The following is a 21,162-nucleotide window of genomic DNA, read 5'->3' on the forward strand; positions in this document are numbered from 1 at the left end:
TCCAAGAGTGGTAAGTTTTGCCGTCAAATCCTACTATGTTGCCTTAACCTAGGGCAATAGTGAACCAAGAGCGACAAGTTCACTACTATGTTCCCAAGCAAAGGTTGTTGCCAAACGCCATGACAGGATAAGATATTTATTCTTCCTATGATCCTGCTCTTAGAATTTGCTGTTCTTCCAAAAAATTATAATTTCAAACTTCACAGGCCCCTCACAACAAAAGCAATTGACTCCAAAACAAGAAATTTGGTTTAGAATGTCTAATTTTCCAAGTAAATTTTTTTCTGACTTATCTTTTACTTTAATAGATTGATTACCCAGAATCTATGAATGCTTGAATGATGACAGCTCAGGAAACAAAATATTTTGAACATCTTATTTCAACATGTTTAAAGAGCTCTTCTTTATGGAAAAATGTTAGGAGTAATTCAAAATGGATAGGCTAAAATTATTTTACTGGCCATTCTCATTTTTTAATAATCCAAGCAAGCCAACTCATCTCTAAAACTATAAGATCGCATGCAAGCCTTTTGTGACCAAAGAACATAAAAATCCTTTCTCAAAAGCATGTTATACTGGATGTTCTGTTGACTTTTAAGTTGGTTCATATCAGCAAATAGCAGCACTCTTGTTAGTGCAATGATACTAAACTTGAGCAACCAGAATCTTTAAACAAGCAGCGAGATAGACTAACGAATACCAGCTGTTATCATATTGTGTATTGATAACCACCATATGGAGCAAAACTTTAATTAATTAAAGCTTCTATTTAATATATTCATTATAAATATACTTTGTGCTTATAAAGAAAATCCAATTAATTAAAGGATTTCACATTTATATATTTGATACCCTTATTTAAACAATTTTAATCACTTGAAAACTTTTCATGTAAAACCTTTAAAAGTTTTTGTGAATAAGCATGTTACAGTGTGTTAGCATGCCCCTCAAACTTTGTTGCCTACCTACGGAATACAAGATTGTCAAAAGCAAGTCCAACAATTAAAATATCCTACCATGAATTGCATATGCAGGACTTGTAAGAAGAATAATTCCAAAGGTCGCAAAAGACCTAATGAGAGAATAAGCAAACAACAGAAAACAAGAAGAACCCATGAGAGAATTATATTACCTCATCAGGGCCTGCCGTGAAAAAGTAGATGAGATTAATCGCTGAAAATCCAGTCTTTATGATCTTTGGAAGGGCACTGTAGCAAAGCGTCCAGCTCAACTTAGTTATCTACAAATTATATGTACTGCGTGTTTTTCTGTATTGCTTACTCTAAATAATTCTGCCAGTAAAGGTTGAAAGAAATTGCAAAGGTTTGGCTAAAATTAACAACCAATTGATGAGAATAAAAGAATATCACCATATATAATAATTGGAAAAAATAAAAAATAGTTCATGAAGTCAGTGTGACTACAGCCTTCCTAAGTAATTGATCCAGGAGGTGGGACCACTACAATATATTCTTAATCATTCCAGTAATAGTATTTTCTGGAAAGACGAACCTTAAACAGCAGGGATCAAGCACTTGGGAAGTAACTATAATACTCTGCACTGCTTTAATTGCAAAAAGTATGCCCCCCCAATCCTACCAGCCCTTACAACTATGAAATGCTTAAAGGATCACAAGAAAAAGAAAGAAAGAAAAGAGAAAAACAGTGAGTGAGAGAGAGAGAGTGAGAGAGAGAGAGAGAGAGAGAGAGAGGAGGGAGTGGAAGTTTTGTAAAACTTGTTGCTGCCTTTCTTGACTATGTCCTGATCAATTAATCATGAACAGCCCCCATTAGTCACAACTGAATTCCTAATACAGCCATAAGATTCTCCAGAAAAAGACTTCTTTATTACTTTCTTATTAGGCCCCAATCGATCCCTAATTACTAACCTCAATTACCATATACTGCTCTAATCATCAGTCCTCCAGCCCTAAAAGTTTATCAGTCAACTTTAATTTCAATTATGTGAGTTCTCCTTCAAGGTTCTGAATTACTAACCTCAATTACCATATACTGTTCCCCCTCTAAAAAATTAAAGGAAAAAAAAACTTATGCATAACGCTTATCCAGTTATGTGTTTCTTATTAGAAAGAAATAAACTAATTTTACATTGCCGAGATATATACCCAGTTTGAACTAACCTTTGTACCTTGTTCTCCTCACAATATTTTGCAGCTTCATCCTCTGGCATATCAGCAAGATTGCGCTCTAAAGCACAGCTGAAAGGGATGATTGTTTCACCCCCATGTTCCTGCACCCTAGAAAACAAAAAAGAAATGTGAATAAAAAAAAGAATTAGACTTTGAAATACCTCATGAAAAATAACAACTTTGTATGGTGCTTCTTTGAAATGACTACAAACCCTCCAAATAGCTTGAGCGAGATTGTAAGATGAAAATGAAAGAATTTTGTCATTTCATTTTTTTGGGGAGGAAGAAACAAAGTATCAAACAGCTGAAATAGGTGAAGCTAAGTATAGTCAAAATGGCTAGAAGAATGGAGAAATATTTTTCCTTTTTCTATTTTTTTTTCCTGTTTTCCTTTGATAGCCTGGCTGAGTGGAGAAATCCTATCATGGGAAACTTGTCAATGAACAAGACTCAACTACTATGTATTCTTGGAGTGTTTACTTTTGACATATTATTTATGTCCAGCTAATTCTGAATTTTTAAGGTTTATGGTGTTATTGTTTACACAGCCAGTTGCAAAAACCATAAAACCTACAGTTAAACTTGAATAAAACTGAATCCTGAAGAGCTCAATGGAATGAAAGGATTCATGTAACCAACTTCAGCTTGTCAGGATAAAACCTTATTGAGTTGCATTTAATTGAGTTTCTGTAAAAGTTTAAAGTTCCTTGAAACTCCCAAAGCAAAGCAATGCACAATTCAAAGCATGTTTTTTCCCATCAGAGGGGATAATTTTATACTGGTAAGTTACAAGAGCATATGCAAGAAATTGATCAACAACATTGCTATAAAAGTGGGAAAAAAAGGTAACTAAAGCATAATGGGGATTCCATATTAGAAAAAAGAAGGAAACACAAGAACATAACACATAAAAGTAACAATAAGAAAATTTTCGCTCCTACTGAATTCAAGCTTATACTACTCTGATTCAAAGACATTGCTACATAACATCATATTTTGATTCAGAAATTCCTCAAACTTCAAACTTTTGATTGAAGTTGTTTAAGGTTTTTCTCCATTTTATGCTTCAAAGAAAATGCCTCTTAATAGGGGAAAAAATTAAAACATGTTGAAACTATAAAATATGGTACAAATGGAAATCAAAGGCTGTTTGTACCAAGCAAGAACCTGGCTATAAATCATAACTACATGAGAGTGTGACTTAAGTTTGACTAAACATTGTAGCACCTCACCTGTAGTATTGTAATATTGCACGTAACAGCGCCAAGGCACTCTTTCACATACATAGTCAAATACTCAAGTTCTAATTCACCGTAAAGCAGCTAATAATCCACAATTTTGTTCAAATGGAAAATGACATCATATTATCAAATAATTATGTAAATGCAATGAAACCTTAGAGAAGTTCAGAGAAAAAGAACAAAACATGTAACCAATATAAGAGACACTCAGCAATCATTTATTAACCTATTTCTAATACATATGGATTTCGGAATCCTTTTCAACCATGTGGTGTTACCAACTAGGCAACATCTTTACCACCACTATAAACATGTTGACCTTCATGACTAACATGTAGGGATTGCTCATGCACAAGAGAGAGAATGAAAGAGGAACTTAAAATAGTAATGGAGAGAAGCATTGAACATACCAAGCATGAATCTTGGGCAGAAACTTGTTCTTTTTTCTTTGATAATCTTTCTCATTCATGTTAACCTGTGCATGAAGTAAAGATATAATTATAACTAAAATCCTTACCTACTTCCAAAAAATTTCATGACAGGAAAAAATGGATATGGAAAATAGGGAAGAAGTAAATTATACACAAAAAAAGTGTAACCATGGCCCCATTCCTAAAATTTTACTGATGCTATTTTCTGAAAAAATTGAGAGTGCAGCAGAAGAAAATCTAGAGGCTTACCAACCACAAGTATTCCTCTAATTAGCTAAAATTAATACTGGCGAACAAGTCTGCAACAAATTTTTTCCCCTGTTATAGTATATAGTTATATTTTCTAATGTGTATCCTTTGTTTGATTCGGTTTTTCATCTGACAAAATATCAAGTAGCACTGGAGCTGCTATTAGAAACACAGTCAAACTTCATAGTCCTTATCCGCTTTTTTCTTTTTCTGAACTGATGATTTAATTAAAAGTAGAAAACAAATTAGTAATGTTCAATTACAGTATGCTGCTTATAATACTCTATAAAATAAAAGCCATTAATCAGAAATTACCACAGTTGTGTGAATTGTAGTAGTTATCTATAGAATCCTAGGCAATCAAAGAAATTATAAGTCAAAGAATTTTCTTTCAATAAGAACCAACTATCAAAGCTACCCACAAATTTTTAGGTTAATTATTCTACTAAAAAAGATAGACAAATAAGGGGAATGGGAGAGAGAAAACCTCTTGTCAAGGAGCACAAGTGCCAGGAGTGGCCAGGGGATTTCTAGATGGAGGAAACTTTGGATGGGCAGTATAGGCTGGTTGCTGAAGTGCCTAATACAGGGTCATAACCATCTCATATGCATGGATGATCCATCTCAAAGATTGACAAATGCAATTTGAAATGCTGAAACAAGTTTCCCCACCACCTACTTAACCTATTAGCTAACACCTTAGCTAACAGTGTTAGGAGCCACCCTCCCCCAATTTTAAAGTAAAGGGCTTGAAACCCTTAATGTCCTGTGGACTGCCCTCCTTTGAGAACCAAAACTTGAAAAGTAGGATTCAAACTCTTCTAATTCCTGAAAGTCCTAAATATCCCTCTGCCTTCCTCTAACAATCTTCCAATTTTTTATTTTATTTATTTATTTATTTATTTTTATAGATAAGAAGATGAATATATTAAAAAGAGCCGCCAAAAAAGTGATCCACGGTATACAGAACATTTACACCAACCACCAAAAAGCACCACCCAAAGCCAAAGCTACAAAACAAGAATGGCTTAAGCAACACCACCCTCAACAAGATCCCAACCAATCGAAAAAACTGAAAAGAGTTGAAAGAACATCATTTATAAACAACTTTGTTTCCGATTCTACTTCCAAAGTGCAAAGCGAAAGCATCGGTTGCAAGGACCTTATCCCTGCCAAGATTAAGAAGCACTGGGCTAATGACCTTCCAAAAGGCCTCTCCAGTGCATTTCTCCTCCTTACCAGTGGATTTAAGATTTACACCTCAATTCCAGGCCTTTGATCCCCTAGAACACATATAGCTGTTAGAAGAAGGAAGTCACACTTTCTCTATGGCCTCTGGAACTAAACACCATCTATATTGATCCTGCTGATACCTTTCCAGAAGGTGTTTATAAGATTATGAAACAACTTTACATTTATATCCCTTTCCTTAAGCTGCACAACCCTAGATTTCTACCTCCAACTAATCTCCTGAAGATATGCAGCCCTTCTATACCTCTCCTCCATCTCACTCCTGAGATCCAACCCTTGCTTGTTGAGAGCCCCCAACCATAAAATTAACTTTAGAATCCATGCATTGCAAATTACCACATTACCAAAAACCACTTCATCCCACTTGTCGATATCCATCATTAGGGCCTTGAGCTTACAAGCCAACATATAACCAGGGCCTTCATGAGTTTCTACTGTTTAACCCGCATTTTGGACAAGTGAAGCAACAAATAAAAAATGTAAAGAATTCAAAATTTGCTACTTGAACATTAATATTTCTAATAGGTGGCTAGGTGCAACATAAATATATAACTCAAAATAGAAGAAACAGCCATGTGATAACAAATAGAAAACTCACCAAATAAACAACTGGCTTGGCAGTAAGCAATTGAAAAGTATTCAGGATTTCAACATCTGCAGCTTTCCAGTCCCCTAGACGAATATCTTTTCCATCCTCAAGAAAAGCTTTAACCTGTGGAAATAAAGCACTTTTACATATCTTCTCCAAAAGACTAATATGATTACCATTTACCTATAACAGGGGTATAAAGATCTTAATGCCATAAATCTCTTTAAATACAAAGGTGTAAAGTAGGATATGTTCAGGTAAATACAGTTTGTTTGTCAAATTTTTTTTGAGAAACAATACTATGAGAATGTTTCTGTCCATTACTGAACCCAAAAAAATATTTCCCACCATGGACTTGGCAAACACGGCTACAATAGGCCAATGCAAGCCAGGAATACGAATGTTGAAGATGTGATTTATGCCAACTGGAACTTCTGCATGACTTTAAGCATGTTTTATGGATGTTGTCTTTTATCATTCTATCTGAATTGGCTTCAGGCTAGAGTATCTACAACAGTGAACCTGCTTCTCTTAATGCCATATAAAAAGGTTTTGGAACAACTTCTCTCCAAACTTTTGAGAAATTTTTCAACAAAAAGAAACATAAATACGAACATTCAAAAGAAAAGATCAAAACATTTTTTGCTTTGATCTTTTTTTTAAAAGAGAAAAATATGAGAAGGATGAGAAGTCCTCCCTATGATGTACAAACCTGACCAAAAATTGAGTAAACCTCCACTAAACAAGGAGGGCTATACAAAAAGGACAAAGGCCTATTTTTTTTCCTTTGATCTTCAGAACTGATCTTTTTCTGGGAAATTATCTGATAGGGAAGAACATTGGAAATATCCTTTGAAAACTTAAAAGAGAAGGAGAAAGGCTGGTTCCAAGGCCCAAGTTTTAATTTGGCACACTAATGATGATTTAAATTCATATTGGGACTTGCCAGAGTTAGTTTGTTACATTTCTATTTTAGTTAGCGGTTGACATATGCTAAGTTTCTATCTCTTTTAATCTTTTTACTAAGTTAGAAAAGTTGCTATTTCTTTTAGTTTCTAAATGATATTCCTTTCCTATATCCTCTATTATTCTTAAAGGGAAAGATGAGGAATTAGGAGAATTGTCCCATCAGGAAAGGGTCATAAAAGTCAATATATACCTATATGGTCTTTCAAAGTAGGAGGGGAAAATTTATTAAAAATATTTAAGCATCTATTATGCTTCCTTGAAGGGTGTGATTGCCTCCTTCCTTAGTGTAATTGCTTAGGAAACTCTAGGTATGATTACCTAGGAACCTTGGTGTGATGCCAAGAATTTCTTTTCTTTCTTTTTTTTTTTCAAAGTCATCTTTTAGTTTCTTCACCTTATTCTACGACACAAGAAGGTTTTCCAGTGCTACAAATTTTAAGATCCTGCATCATTGTCTTAATTGAAATAAATGAAGTCGGTTTCTTGGTCCTTCAGACATGCCACCAAATAATATTTTCCAGGTTAATTTTTAGTAGCCATTAGATTCCAACCAGCTTTAAATCTATAAGTGAAATAGAAATCAATTCAACGGCCTATTCCTAGATGCTTCAGTTCCGCTTATGTGCTAATGGAGGAAAATGATTACTTTTGACATGAGGATATATATATATACATGTTGCAGCGGAGAACAATATCCTAAAGCAGTTCAAACTGTAACGAGCAAGCCATCTGACAGTAGAAATGATATGAGCCAGTACTACTTCTGGCTTGTCTGATCATACGGTCAAGGATGGATCCAAAATGGCTGTAGGACAAGATGTCATCATCTTGATAAGGTGAAGCAAAGTCATCAACAGCGATGGAAGATAGCAGTTGATATGACATACAGTTAAATAATCCTTTTTGTAGTGTTGGTAATCTTTCAACGCTACATATAAAATATTGGAGTGATGCATTTCAGCTAAAAGACATAAAGTAGCAAACCCTTAGGTAAAAATAGTACTTGGCATGGTTATTGCAGTTAAATGATTTTTATGTTTTTCAAAATATAGAACCACAATGAATATGGAGAAATTCAATGGGAGGAAGATTAATAAGTCCAGGCCTTCGCATGGCTGATGACAAATACAAAGGTCAGTACCAACAATAAGAAGAGACCTCATAAAGCCCTTAGGCCAGAATGGTATGTCATGTGTAAAAGGAGGCTCAGCAGCATTGTCATTACGGAATAGGTTGTTTGGACTTTGCTAGGATAGATTGGGTTTCACCAAGAAGTGTGGTGAAAATTCTGGCTATTACTTGTCAGTGTTTTTGAGGTCTTCCTAGAGGAAAGTCACTGCAGGCTCACATTAATTTGGACTGTATGGCAAGAGAGAAATGCGAGAATTTTTGGAGTCAAATGGAGTACTTAGGAAGCAATGTGGGATTTAATCTATCTCCTCTTCTCGCTAGGGTTCAGCAAGTGCAACATTTGTGGGCACCCCTTTGAGCACTATATTGATAGACTGAAACCTAGCATGCATATCTATTAGATTGGTTGAGAAAATACTCCCTACCCCCTCCAATGCACGGTGCCAAGTTGAATTTTGATGGCCGCTTCTTGAACAACCCAAAATAGTTGAGAATTAGACAAATGTTCATGGATCATCATGAAACATCAATAAGAAAATTATCTAAAAATGTTGGAAAGGGTCTAGCCATTGAGATGGAGATAATAAACCTTGTTGGAAAGCCCAAAGCTTGCTAGAGTTGAGGGTCTATCCAACCTTCTAAGAGAGGAGGATTATGCAGTAGTTCTATCTTAGTTTAATGAGAAGGAGAAAAGCCCATGGAGGTTTAATGGATGGTTATGCCAAATTCTTTATATTGCTCTAGAATTGGTGTGTTCTCTCTATTGGATACCTCAGGCAGCTAACCATGTGGTGGATATGTTAGCAAAACAGGGAAGCCAATCAATTGATCTCTTTTGTATGGGATTTTCTACTCCCCTTACTTTGTCGGTCTGTATTTGTAACCACTTTTAGTTGTGCTTTTCCATTGATATCAAGAGTAAATAGTTTTTCTTGCGTTTGATCAAAGTTTTATAGTGGTTGTGCTTGGGGGAAGGATTTTCATCCTTCTTTGTTTACTTATTTCATGACAATAAGATGTTTGTTTTCAATTAAAAATAAATAATCACTAAATGAGAAAATTCCCAAATAAATCAAAAGAGTGATTAGTAATCTTGTTAGTGTACATATTTATGCGTATGTATGTATGTAATACACATACACACATATATATAATGCACAAAACCCATGACAAGAGAATATGCAAGGAGAAAACGAAAAATTCAAGTAGAAGTCATAATCTTGAACTAATAAAGCATGAAACCTTTAGACAAAGCTCAAGCTCTATTTTTAACTGCTTGTCATTACTCCTCTTCATGCTCTTTTCAACATCCTCTATCCTCTTTTCAATAAATTCAATATCCTGTAATTGAGATGCATAAAAACATAACAAAGTTTTCAGCATATATTTCATTAATCATCACTCCAAAAACAAGAAATATGGATCAAACATATCAATATCAATTAATGTCAAGAAAAAAAATGAGAAATTTGGTTTGAAATTTAGGGAAAACCAAAAGATTTACAGTGAATCTCTAGATATTTGAAAAGGGAAAAGTATGGACAATTAAAACTCGTAGTATTGTAAAAACAATAATAGATGGAAAAAAAATGCGAACAATGATAGATGAAGAAAAAAAATGAGGAAAACCTGCTTGGTGTTTGCCATGTGTATGTCAACTCAGAAATAGTACAACAAATATCCTATAATTTCTAACATCAAAATACAATGTAATAATGAAGCATAAAACGTATATGGATGACAATTACCATTCTTTTATCACTTCCTTTATTGTCTTACTCCTTTGGGTTTGTCCGTATAAGTGCAGAAACTTAAATGAATATAAACGTTATACACTTCATTAATTTATAACTACATGAATAGTCCTCACATGTAGATTTTAACAAAAGAGAAAGTAATAACTTTACAATGCATTCCACAGAAAAAAGCGCATAATGTGCTTACTATTTTATGTGTTTCCTAAGCAAATAGATAGTAGATCTTTGGTAAGTCTGCAAGTGTTGTCAAAAGCATGCGGACTCAGTTTTCATGTCAAACAGTGTCTGAGACACCACAATCTATAGGAATTGCCTTACAAATAATAGATACAGTACAATTTTTATTTTTGTGATAACCAAGTGATGGAGGAGAGAGAAAGACCTAGAGAGAGAGTGAGCGAGAGCGATGGTTCCAGGGCACGAACGGGGACGCAGCGAGCTTTATCCAGTCAGGGGCTCGAAAAAGTAGTTTTGGGGTGGAGTCAAAGACCTTTGAGGTCGAGACAGAAAAGAAGAAGGGCAAGATGCAAATCTTCATTGTGGAAAGAAATAGAGGTGTCTCTTCATGGATTAAGTTGGGGCCGACGAGCTTAGGGCCGCTCCTGGAAGGTCTGGCTTTCTGCACCAAGGACACGAGAACTGGACATTGGAAGAAACTTTGGCAAGAGAATGAGAGGACCTTCTCGTTGGTGCGCAGCGAAAACAAGGGGGGATACTTCCTCCATTTGGGTGTTGTCAAACGGGAAAAGAAAAGATTTAGTATCTTTGTACCCAAAGGCAAAGGAGCAAAAGGGGATTGGGCTCTTATGGTGGAGGCGCTACGGGAGGTGGAAGCTGCTTCCGAAAGGCAAGTGAGACACAAGGATAAGGAAAAGTCGTGGAAACCCTTGTTGGGAAAATCCTTCACGGAGGTGGTTAAGCAGCCTTGCAACAATGGAGAAGAGGTGGTGAGGGTGAAAGTCGACAATAGGGTCTTAAGTCAAAACTTGAAGAAGCTAGCCCATTGTCTTGTTGGTTGCTGGGACCCCAAGCTAGGAAGGAGGGACGACTTGAGAAGCTGGGGGACCCAAATGGCAAAGTTGTGGGGGCTGAAGGACAACTTAGGATTGGCTAAATTGGAAAGTGGCAAGGCGTTATTGGAATTTGAGGTGATGGCAGAAGCTGAGAAAGCCCTAAAAGTTGGGGAAGTCTTGGTCGGAGGTTTCGTCATGCGTTTGGAGAAGTGGAGCCAAATGACGGGATGTCTTATGGAGGGAGAGAGAGAGAGAGAGAGGCTTGGGTGAGAATAGTAGGATTACCCATCTCTTTATGGGATCGGGCTATCTTGAGAAGGATAGGGGAGGAGTGTGGGAGGGTTTTGGACATCGATGCTAAAACGGAGAAGATGGAGGAGTTGCAGTGGACCAGGATCCTGGTGAAGATTAATGGAGAGAAAATCCCTAATACAGTGGAAATTTGGGTCGAAAACATGCGCTATTACTTAGCCTTGTGGTGGGAGACTAGGTCGGCGCTAAGATCACTACCAACTGAAGAAAGGGGAAAACCCTTCGAAGCAGTAGGAGAGGTCGAGGGTGAGGTTCTGCCACGTGAGGGCAAGCGCATGATGGAGGATGAAGGTGGCCCAAGGCTCAAGGACCATACGCAGTCTGCCGATGGGACACGGGGGCAGACAAGCGGATCATGGTGCCCCTTGGACTGTTCTCAGGGGCTTGCTTGGTTTCCCTTTGGGCCCCAGGGAGTTGTGAGAGCGCTGGGCGAGCCCATCAAGCTGGGCCTCTTGGAGGAGCCTCGAAGCTCCATGCTGGGCTTTGGGCCTGAGGGTCTAGACCCATCCCCCTCTCCTAAGGCTAAGTTCTCCCTCAGGCCAAAGGAGGTGGTGGATCCTAGACGAACCAAGGCCTGGAAGACTATCGTGGGTTTTGGGCCGACCAGTTCAAACAATGGTCAAAGCCCACCCCAGTCTGTGGAGTCCAGAGACCACTTTGGTGAGGCCCAAAACTCAAAGAGATCTAGCCCAAGCCCTTCGAGGAGTCCATTCTCTGAAACTCCCCTGTTTTGGGAGAAAGATGGCCAACGCAGGCTTTGTGAGACAGAGCTCCACTCCAAAGAGAGATCGAAGACTGATCTCGCCCTTTTTGAGGAAGCGTTGAGGTACGAGAGCGATTCTTTTCAGTTTAGTTGTTTGGTTTCTGGGCCCTATTCTTCTCCTTCTTCTTTTTCCGATCGGACTCCATTGGGGGAGTATTGCGACCTTTCTGGGGATGGAAAGGAGCGAGATGAAGGAGAAAATTCGCTTCAATTACTCAATGGTTCGGAGCCCCCAGCGGGTGAGACTGTCAAATGCTGGGACTTGATGGAGGTCAACAAAGGCAGAATTGAAGAACTTGGAAAGGAGATGTGCTCTGCTCAAATACTGCCATGAGAAACAAAGGCATGGGGGGAGCTCAACTGGGAGGAAAGTGATCTGGCCAAGTTTAGTAAATTCTTGGGGTTTTCGACAGAAGGTCTGGAGAAAGATATTGTGGACTTCTTGATTAAAATCCGAAAGAGAAGGAAAAGAATTCATAGCAAAACCGTTTTGGAGAAATCTAAGTTCGAAAGGGAACTGAAAAGATTAAAGTGCTCCATTAACTATGAAGAGGGGAAGAAGCAAAATGGTGGAGAGCAAGTAAGAGGGTGTCAGATTACGAAAGTTAAATGAAGTTAAGACTTTTGACCTGGAATTTTCATGAAGCCAACGACAGTTCCAAAAGAAGGGTAATTAAGGTTGTGATTAGGAGCTAGAGGGTGGATCTTTTCTGTCTTCAGGAGACCAAAATTCAGACATTGTCGGAGGGAATGGTGAGAAGTTTGGGTTCTAGTAGGTGGTCAAATTGGGTGGCCTTGGACGCCTATGGCTCTGCGGGAGGATTGTTGATCTATTGGGATAAAAGGTCTCTAGAAGTGCTTGAGATGGAGGTGGGAAATTTCTCAATTTCCTGTAGGATCAGGAATGTGGAAGATGGGCTAACTTGGATCTTTACTGGTGTGTACGGACCTTTCTCCAAAAAGGACAGAGACTGTATGTGGGAAGAGTTAGGGGCGATCAGAGGCTTGTGGGACGATCCGTGGTGTTTAGGGGGCAACTTCAATGTCATCCTGTCCCAAAGGGAAAGGAGTAGGCAGGGAAGGCTAACTAGAGCTATGAGAAGTTTTGCCCAGACTGTTGATGAGTTAGAACTTCTCGATCTTCCTATGCAAGAGGGTGCTTTCACTTGGAGTGGGGGTAGGAATAATCAATCCTAGGCTAGACTGGATAGATTTCTAATGACTCAGAATTGGCTGGATATGTTTAGTGGGGTCGCCCAATGCAGATTGCACAGACCTACATCTGATCATTTTCCTATTTTGCTGATGGGTGGTGGGTTAAGGAGGGGCCCTACCCTGTTTAGATTTGAGAATATGTGGCTTAAAGTGGATGATCTTAAAGGTCTTCTCCAGGGGTGGTGACAGGGGATTGAGGTGAGAGGAAGGGCCAGTTTCAGACTAGCCTCCAAGCTGAAGGAGTTGAAGCAAAAAATTAAAGTATGGAATAGGGAGGTGTTTGGAAGGCTAGAAGTCAATAAAAATTCAACTCTCCAGCAAGTGGAGTACTAGGATGGTGTGGAAAGCGAGAAGAGCCTTTCTGTAGAAGAAACTGAGCTGAAAAAAGAAGCTAAGGATGCTTTTAATAAATGGGTGCTTATGGAAGAAGTCCACTGGAGGCAGAAGTCAAGGGAGCTGTGGCTTAAGGCAGGGGGATAGGAATACTGGTTTCTTTCACCGGATGGCTAATGCCCACCGTAGGAATAACTCCCTGGATAGGATCATGATTAATGGGGAGTGGTTGACTGAAGATCAGGAGGTGAGGGAGGGGATTGTGAATGCTTTCCAGAACTTACTCTCAGAAGAGCCGGGTTGGAGAGCTGACATTGAGGGGCTGCAACTCAATCAACTTAATACCCGGGAAGCTGAAGTCTTGGAGCTGCTTTTTACTGAGGAGGAAATCCATTTCGCCTTGATGGAGATGAAGGGAGATAAAGCTCCAGGCCCGGATGGGTTTACAATGGCTTTTTGGCAAGCCTGCTGGGATTTTGTGAAGGAGGAGGTGGTGGATTTGTTCAAGGGATTCTATGAGCATAGATCCTTTGCCAAATGTCTTAATACTACCTTTTTGGTCCTCATCCCTAAGAAAGGAGGTGTTGAAGACTTAGGGGATTTCAAGCCCATTAGCTTGCTCGGGGGTTTGTACAAACTTTTGGCCAAAGCCCTAGCGAATAGGCTAAAGAAGGTGTTAGAAAGGGTAGTCTCTGTAGACCAAAATGCCTTTGTGAGAGGCAAACAGATTTTGAATGCTTCTCTAATAGCTAATGAGGTGATTGATTATTGGCATAAAAGAAAAGAGAAAGGGTTGATCTGCAAATTGGACATTGAAAAAGCTTATGATAGTATCAACTGGAAGTTTCTCATGAAGGTGTTGCTTAAAATGGGCTTTGGGTCTCGTTGGATGGATTGGATGTGGTGGTGTATTTCAACTACCAAGTTCTCCATCCTAATCAATGGGGTGCCTGTTGGTTTTTTCTCGAATCAAAGGGGCTGCGGCAAGGAGACCCTCTCTCTCCTTATCTCTTTGTCTTGGGTATGGAAGTGCTTAGCACCCTTCTTAGAAGGGCTGGTTAGGGGGGCTTTCTTTCCAGCTGCAGGCTTCAGGGGAGAGGGGGTGAGGAGCTAACCGTCTCCCACCTTCTTTTTGCTGATGATACAATCATTTTCTGCAAAGCTAGAAAAGAGCAATTAACCAATCTAAGCTGGATTTTGACGTGGTTCGAGGCGGCTTCCGGTCTTAGAATTAATCTTGCTAAGAGTGTTCTAATTCCTATTGGGGAAGTGGATGAGTTGGAGGAGTTGGCGGTTGAGCTAGGGTGCAAATTGGGGGCTTTACCTACTGTCTATTTGGGGCTGCCCCTTGGAGCTCACCATAAAACCTCTTCAACTTGGGATGGGGTGGAAAAGAGAATGAGGAGAAGACTAGCCCAGTGGAAAAGACAATACATCTCAAAGGGTGGTAGAATTACTCTTATCAAGAGCACTTTGGTCAGCATACCCATCTACCTCCTATCCCTTATTTGCATTCCTAAGTCTGTTGCAAAAAGGATTGAAAAACTTCAAAGAGACTTCCTTTGGGGGGGGAAAGCTTGGAGGGGAAAGCTCACTTAATCAACTGGAAGGTGGTTTGCAGCCCAAAAGAGGAGGGTGGTCTAGGCACCCGGAAGATTAACTTGCTAAACAAAGCCTTGTTGGGTAAATGGATATGGAGACATGCCTATGAGAAGGACAATCTTTGGAAAATGGTGATTGGGGTGAAATACGGTCAAGAGGGGTGTGGATGGAGAACTAAGGAAGTTTGTGGGTCTTTTGGAGTGGGAGTTTGGAAGGAGATCATGAAGGAGGCCAATTGGTGTTGGGAGAGCATAGAATTTAAGGTGGGGAATGGGACTAGAGTAATGTTCTGGACTGATAAGTGGCATGGTAATGCGGCGTTGTCCCAAATTTTTCCCCAGTTGTTCACCTTGCCGGGTCAAAGGAATGCCATGGTAAGTGAAGTGTGGGACTCTAGCCTTGGTCAAGGAGGTTGGAATCTCAGATTTGCTAGAGATTTCAATGATTGGGAGCTGGATCAGATAAGAGATATGCTTAATTTACTGAGGGACTTCAGGACTTCTCCTGAGGAGGATTCAATGAGCTGGAAAGGGGGGGGCCATGGCGTTTTTGGGGTTAAGGGTGCTTATAATATGTTGATTGGCTCCACAGTTTGCGCCTTCCCGAATAGACGCATTTGGATGGATAAGGTCCCCACAAAAGTTTTTTTTTTTGCTTGGGAAGCCTCGTGGGGGAAGATCCTCACTTTGGATAGGCTTCAAAGAAGGGGGTGGCAGTTCCCTAACCGTTGTTTTTTGTGTGGCTGTGAAGAGGAAAATGTCAATCACATTCTTTTACATTGTATAGTGGTTAAGACTCTTTGAGAGATTGTCCTCGCCATTTTTGGATTTCAGTGGGTGTTCCCTGAGTCTGTTAAAGAGGTGTTATTTAGTTGGAGGGACTCTTTTGTGGGGAAAAAATGAAAAAGATCTGGAATTTCATTCCGTTGTGTATATTTTGGACGGTTTGGAAGGAAAGGAATAGATTAGGCTTTTAGGGGGGGTCGTTAGCTATACTAAAAATCAAAAATTCTTTTGTTTGTAATCTGTAGAGTTGGGCTAGGGTGTACATCGGAGAGGAGACCTCTTCTCTCTTAGACTTTTTGGAGTGGCTTGCGACCACTTAAGGGTTGGTAAGGTTGCTCTCTTTTTTTCTGTTTCTTGTCTTGGGCTTCTGTGTATACCCCCTGTATACTTGTGGCTTTTTGGCCCTTTTTATATATATCGTTGTTTATCTACCAAAAAAAATAATAGATACAGTACAACCCTAAATATGACAGAGTTCCATGGATCTAAATGTTGCTTTAAGAAGAGTCCAATGAAAATTTTCTTTTGCAATATTAATGGTTGTCATGGGTATTTGAAAATTTTGGAATATGCTAAAGCAAAAATAATGCTTGGTGCTTTGTTTACTCAAATTGGACGAAGAAAAGTAAAAAGGGACCTTTCATCTGGACCCACAAGCTAATGAGACTTGCCCTTGTTTTCTGGGATCACTTGTATGGTACTTGAGACTAACCGTATTTTATAAAGTAGATTTTTTTGTTCCTAGAGTGAAAAAATGTCAAGAAGACAGAGAAATTCTTGATGAAGTTCTAGACATTCTAAAACACACAAATAACTTGTTGAATGCCCAATTAACATTATTCAGGGGAAATAATGGGACAAACAATTTTTTTTCCTTTTTTGATATGCAAATGATAAAATTTTATAAATGAGTGCCAAAACAAAAACACTCCAAAGCACATAGAATGTATGCAACAAACACTTTTTTTTTATAGGTAAATAAGAGCTTGTATTAGAAACGACTCAAAGCGGCAAAAGCAGTACACACGAAGTATACAAACATCGCCCAAAGAAACTAGACAAAAAGAAAGACAAAAAACCTTTCCCCTAACTAGACAAATAGCCACTCTATAAAATCAAACATAGACAAAGAATGATCCTCTAAATACACCCTAGCCCAATTCACAAGTGTATATAAACAAGAATGTTTTATAGCTTGGTCGGACCATTTGATATCATTGAACACTCTTTCATTTCTTCCCTTCCATGAAGTCCACATTAAGCATAAAGGGGCAGCCCTCCATGCCTTCTCCCTTCTCTTGCCCATAGAAGCACCATGCCAACCAAGCTAATTCCTTTTAATTGAGGAGTGCAAGACCCACTACACACCAAAAATAGAGAAAATCAAACTCCATAACATTGTAGCCTTCTTGCAAAACAGGATTAGGTCACTACTTTCCTCTTTCTCTTTGCACAAGTAGCACCTATTCGGCATGTTCCATCTCCTCCTTTTGAGCTGTTAGATGGTCAAAATTCTGTTCCAAGACGCTTCCCAAGCAAAAAAAAACTCACCCTTATAAGAGCCTAAGATCTCCAAATAATACTCCAAGGAAAAGGATTACTAGAGGCCCTCGTGAAGGAGCGGTAGAGGGATCTAACAGAAAAAATGCCATTCCTACTTACTTTCCAGCTCAAAAAGAGAGGACACAAAAAACAACTCCCCTCCCTTAGCGACAGCCCAACTGATCAACAAGATCAATTAAAGACATAATACCTACATCTATGAACAACTTCACCAAGAAAAGACTACTACGAAAAGAAGTTTTCAAAAAGCATGATCCGATTGCTCCTCATTATAAAAAGACATTTGGTTCCTTTCTTTCCATATTGTCCAAAAAATGCACAAGGGAAACACTCTCCAAATTTTCTTGTCTTTTGCCCACAAAGGATCCATACCACCCTAAAAGAGTCTATCTCACCAATGAAGATTGCACAGGACAGATATTGCTTGATGCTAATGCATTGTGAACCAAAAGCAAGTACAGAAACACAAATCAGTCTGCCCTCTGCATCTCATCCAGGACAATGGAAACTGATCTTCAGAAATCCTCACTCTGCTGAAACTCCACTCTAGACCACAAATGCTCACAGTTCGTCCTCCAGTAGAATCAGCAACAATTAGGAAGTCTACCTAATCTAACAACTACTCAAGAGTCAATACCCATCTGATTTCTGGAGGACCTTTCAAATGATTTTTTATTTTTCAGGTACGAAAAACAAAGGCTTCAATGATAGCTTAATTGATTTGATTAGTCTATAGATCTATTTGTGCGGTAGGGATCAGACTAGAGACTACCGTAGTTGTTCCCTGCAGGGTCTGTGACACCCCACGAGTTGACTAGTGCTAATCAAGGAAATAGGTTCCTAGCCTCTCCCATACAACCATAGTACTTAGTTCATCTTCATTATGCAACTCCTGCCGCTAGATAACCCTACACTTTATATACTTACGACCAAGGATTGAAATATCGGTTTTTACGGATATATCGGTACTTCAATTTTACAGATATATCGGAAATATCGGAAAAATATCGATGGATATTTTTTCATAAATATCGGTGGAGTGAAAATTATTTAAAATTAATAGGAATGCTTGAAAAAACTTCAAAAAATGATAAAATAAGTAATAATACACATTTTAAAGTTATCTTGTAAGTATAATTGATATATATATAATTAAGAAGAAAAATATCGTAAATAGAGATATATTGGTAGATTCGATATTTGAATTTTAAAAATAATATATATGAATTTTGAAAGTGTATAAAGTTAAAATTGAGTTAAGAAATATTTAATTTTATTGAATAAAAACAATTTATATATAAATATAATACATATGAGATTGCAATAGTCCTTATACTAAGGAAGATATCGATGTGGTTTCATTATATTATTAGATGAAGGGAGTTCATCTTGTTGAAGATAGTATTTATTTTAAAAATTTTAAAATATTTTTATTAAAACATATTTTATAAAAGTATATTTTAAATGAAAAATTAAATTAATTTATATAAAATATCTTATTTGAGATTTAATTTTTAAAATTTTATTAAAAATATGTGATAACAACTTTTTCTATTAATATTAATTTATTTAATAATCAAAATAAAGGTTGATAATTAATAATTATTTATATAGAGAGTGGAAAATTGTTCTCATGATTTTTATTTTTTATTTTTTTTATCTCCACTAAATCTAAAAATAAAAACATAAAAAAGGCACCCACTTGGCCACTTCTCTCTCGGGCATCAAGAACCCTTTTCTGAAGTTGTCCTCCAACGAGAGAATCCCTAAAAAAAAGCCCTATTTTCCTCTGCTACTCTCAAATCTCAATCCTCGCAGGTACTAATCTAATCATGTTATTATTATTATTTTTTTGCAACCCCGTTTGATTCCCAAGAAAATCCATCCCCCATTCGATTTCCGGGAAAATTCATCCTCGTTTGATTTCCGATAAAATCCATTCAAAACCCCCAAAGAAAACCAAAAAAAATTGCTTTTCTTTTGCTCCTTGTGTTTTCTGGATCTGTTTTAGGGGTCTCTTTGTTGTTGTGCCATTGGATTTAAATTTCACGAACCCTAAATCCACGATTTTTGAGCCAGGCTGAAAAACACAACTGTGCGGGCTGGACTGGTAGGAAATATCGGGAAATTTTCCTATTTATCGGTGCTTCACCGATATTTCGCCGATATATCGGCGATTTTGCCGATTTTTTGGCGATATTTCCGTGGATCGATAATCGGTGGCGATTATCGTTTCGGTGACGACCGATATCCGATATATCTTCGAAATATCGGCGATATTTCCCGATTTTTCAATCCCTGCTTACGACTACCATAAGCAAGCCCTTCAATAATTCTACCAAAATAAGAAGTTCACTACAGAAGACAATAGTACAACATTCTGAATCTGTAGCTATCCTATTAATTCAATATATAAATTCAAATTATAAAAATGACCAAACCCTTTTGGTGTTCAAAAACACTAGAAAAAGAAGTTACAACTCAATTTGTGATGGAATTACCAATACAAAAATTTCAAGAACACAAAATCCTAACTCGTCAAAATCATTTAGCAGGAAGAACAGTTGAAATATACCACATCATATTTTATTTTTAACTTCAAAACTCAACAAAATGGTGTGAAAAAGTGTAGAAATAAAGTATAGTCCACACATGCTCACTAACAGAGGCCTACATTTCAATCCAAATTGGATTGGGAGTCACGCAACTTATGGTGACAACACAACTTTCCTAATGCATATACCCCAACAATGGAGAGGCATGAACGCAAGCCCTATTGTCCTATTCCCTCATTAGCTTACTTGAAATTCTACATCAGCAATACAGGGCTTAGAAGAGTTGGGGGTCCTGTAACAAACTCCACCATATGATTAACCAATATGTCTCAGACTCTATAAAAAATAAGAAAGAAAAATCAGCCACAGCATATCATAAGATCATGACACACATTGGGCCATTGCAATAGAAATGAGGTAATCAATACAAGTCTCAAAAGTTGGGAGTTTTAGTTCAGGTATGATAGACATCAGCATAATTCCAAATAATAAAGTGTACCTTCAGCCTTAATTCTTCACTAATAACCTCTAAATCCCTCACAGGATCAACAGAATCATCAACATGGATGATATCTGGATCTTCAAAGGCACCTATAAGAAAAATGATAGAAGTCAATTTTATAGCAATGATACAACTGATAAATTTAAATCAAAAGAACCAAATTACAAACAGAAAAAAGAATAATCACATAATACTTCTCAAATTAATTGCCAATTCGATTGAAACATCACTCGGAACAACAACTCACAACAAATGAATTTGTCCAGTCAAAAGTACAAAAAAAAACTTTATAGAGCATCACCTTAGAAAGATAGCAGCAAAATTTAAATTCCTCAGGCAATCCACTTCTTTGAAAAACAAAAACCTACCCATCTAATGCAGTTCAAAACTATATTCACTTACCCATTATATGGACACAGGAGCGGGCAACTCCCCAAATCAAATTAAATGATGGAGAAGCCATCATACCATAAAATCATGAACTGTCCAAAACCTAGCTTATTCTTTTTTTGCAACCATACAATATGGTGTTACACAAAGAAACAAAAGAACAAATTACAAATAAACCAATAAAAAAATACAAAAAGGAAAGAGCATATAGTTATTGCACAAGAAAATAACTGTAGTTTTCAATTATAGTTTCTCAAATAGTACTAAACCACTCACTCAAAATCTGTTTTTTTTTATGGGAAAACCACCGTATGATCTCGATCAAAAGTATTCACATGAATGATAAATCCAGGAAAATAAC

At 37.8% G+C, this 21,162-nt stretch overlaps 1 protein-coding gene across 1 annotated transcript in view; it reads right to left on the minus strand.

Annotated features, from left to right (window-relative positions):
- Positions 1-21,162, minus strand: part of LOC117923655 (obg-like ATPase 1) — a 37,716-nt gene that overhangs the window by 6,632 nt on the left and 9,922 nt on the right. Inside the window, exons 4-9 of the mRNA XM_034842059.1 lie at positions 20,409-20,500; positions 9,254-9,352; positions 5,921-6,034; positions 3,802-3,866; positions 2,142-2,258; positions 1,133-1,208 (exon numbers count right to left, since the gene is read on the minus strand). Of these exons, the coding sequence (XP_034697950.1) occupies positions 1,133-1,208; positions 2,142-2,258; positions 3,802-3,866; positions 5,921-6,034; positions 9,254-9,352; positions 20,409-20,500 (563 nt within the window). The remainder of the gene's footprint in view (positions 1-1,132; positions 1,209-2,141; positions 2,259-3,801; positions 3,867-5,920; positions 6,035-9,253; positions 9,353-20,408; positions 20,501-21,162) is intronic.

Source organism: Vitis riparia, chromosome 10 (genome assembly GCF_004353265.1).
Source record: "Vitis riparia cultivar Riparia Gloire de Montpellier isolate 1030 chromosome 10, EGFV_Vit.rip_1.0, whole genome shotgun sequence".
In the NCBI taxonomy this organism is placed as follows: domain Eukaryota; kingdom Viridiplantae; phylum Streptophyta; class Magnoliopsida; order Vitales; family Vitaceae; genus Vitis; species Vitis riparia.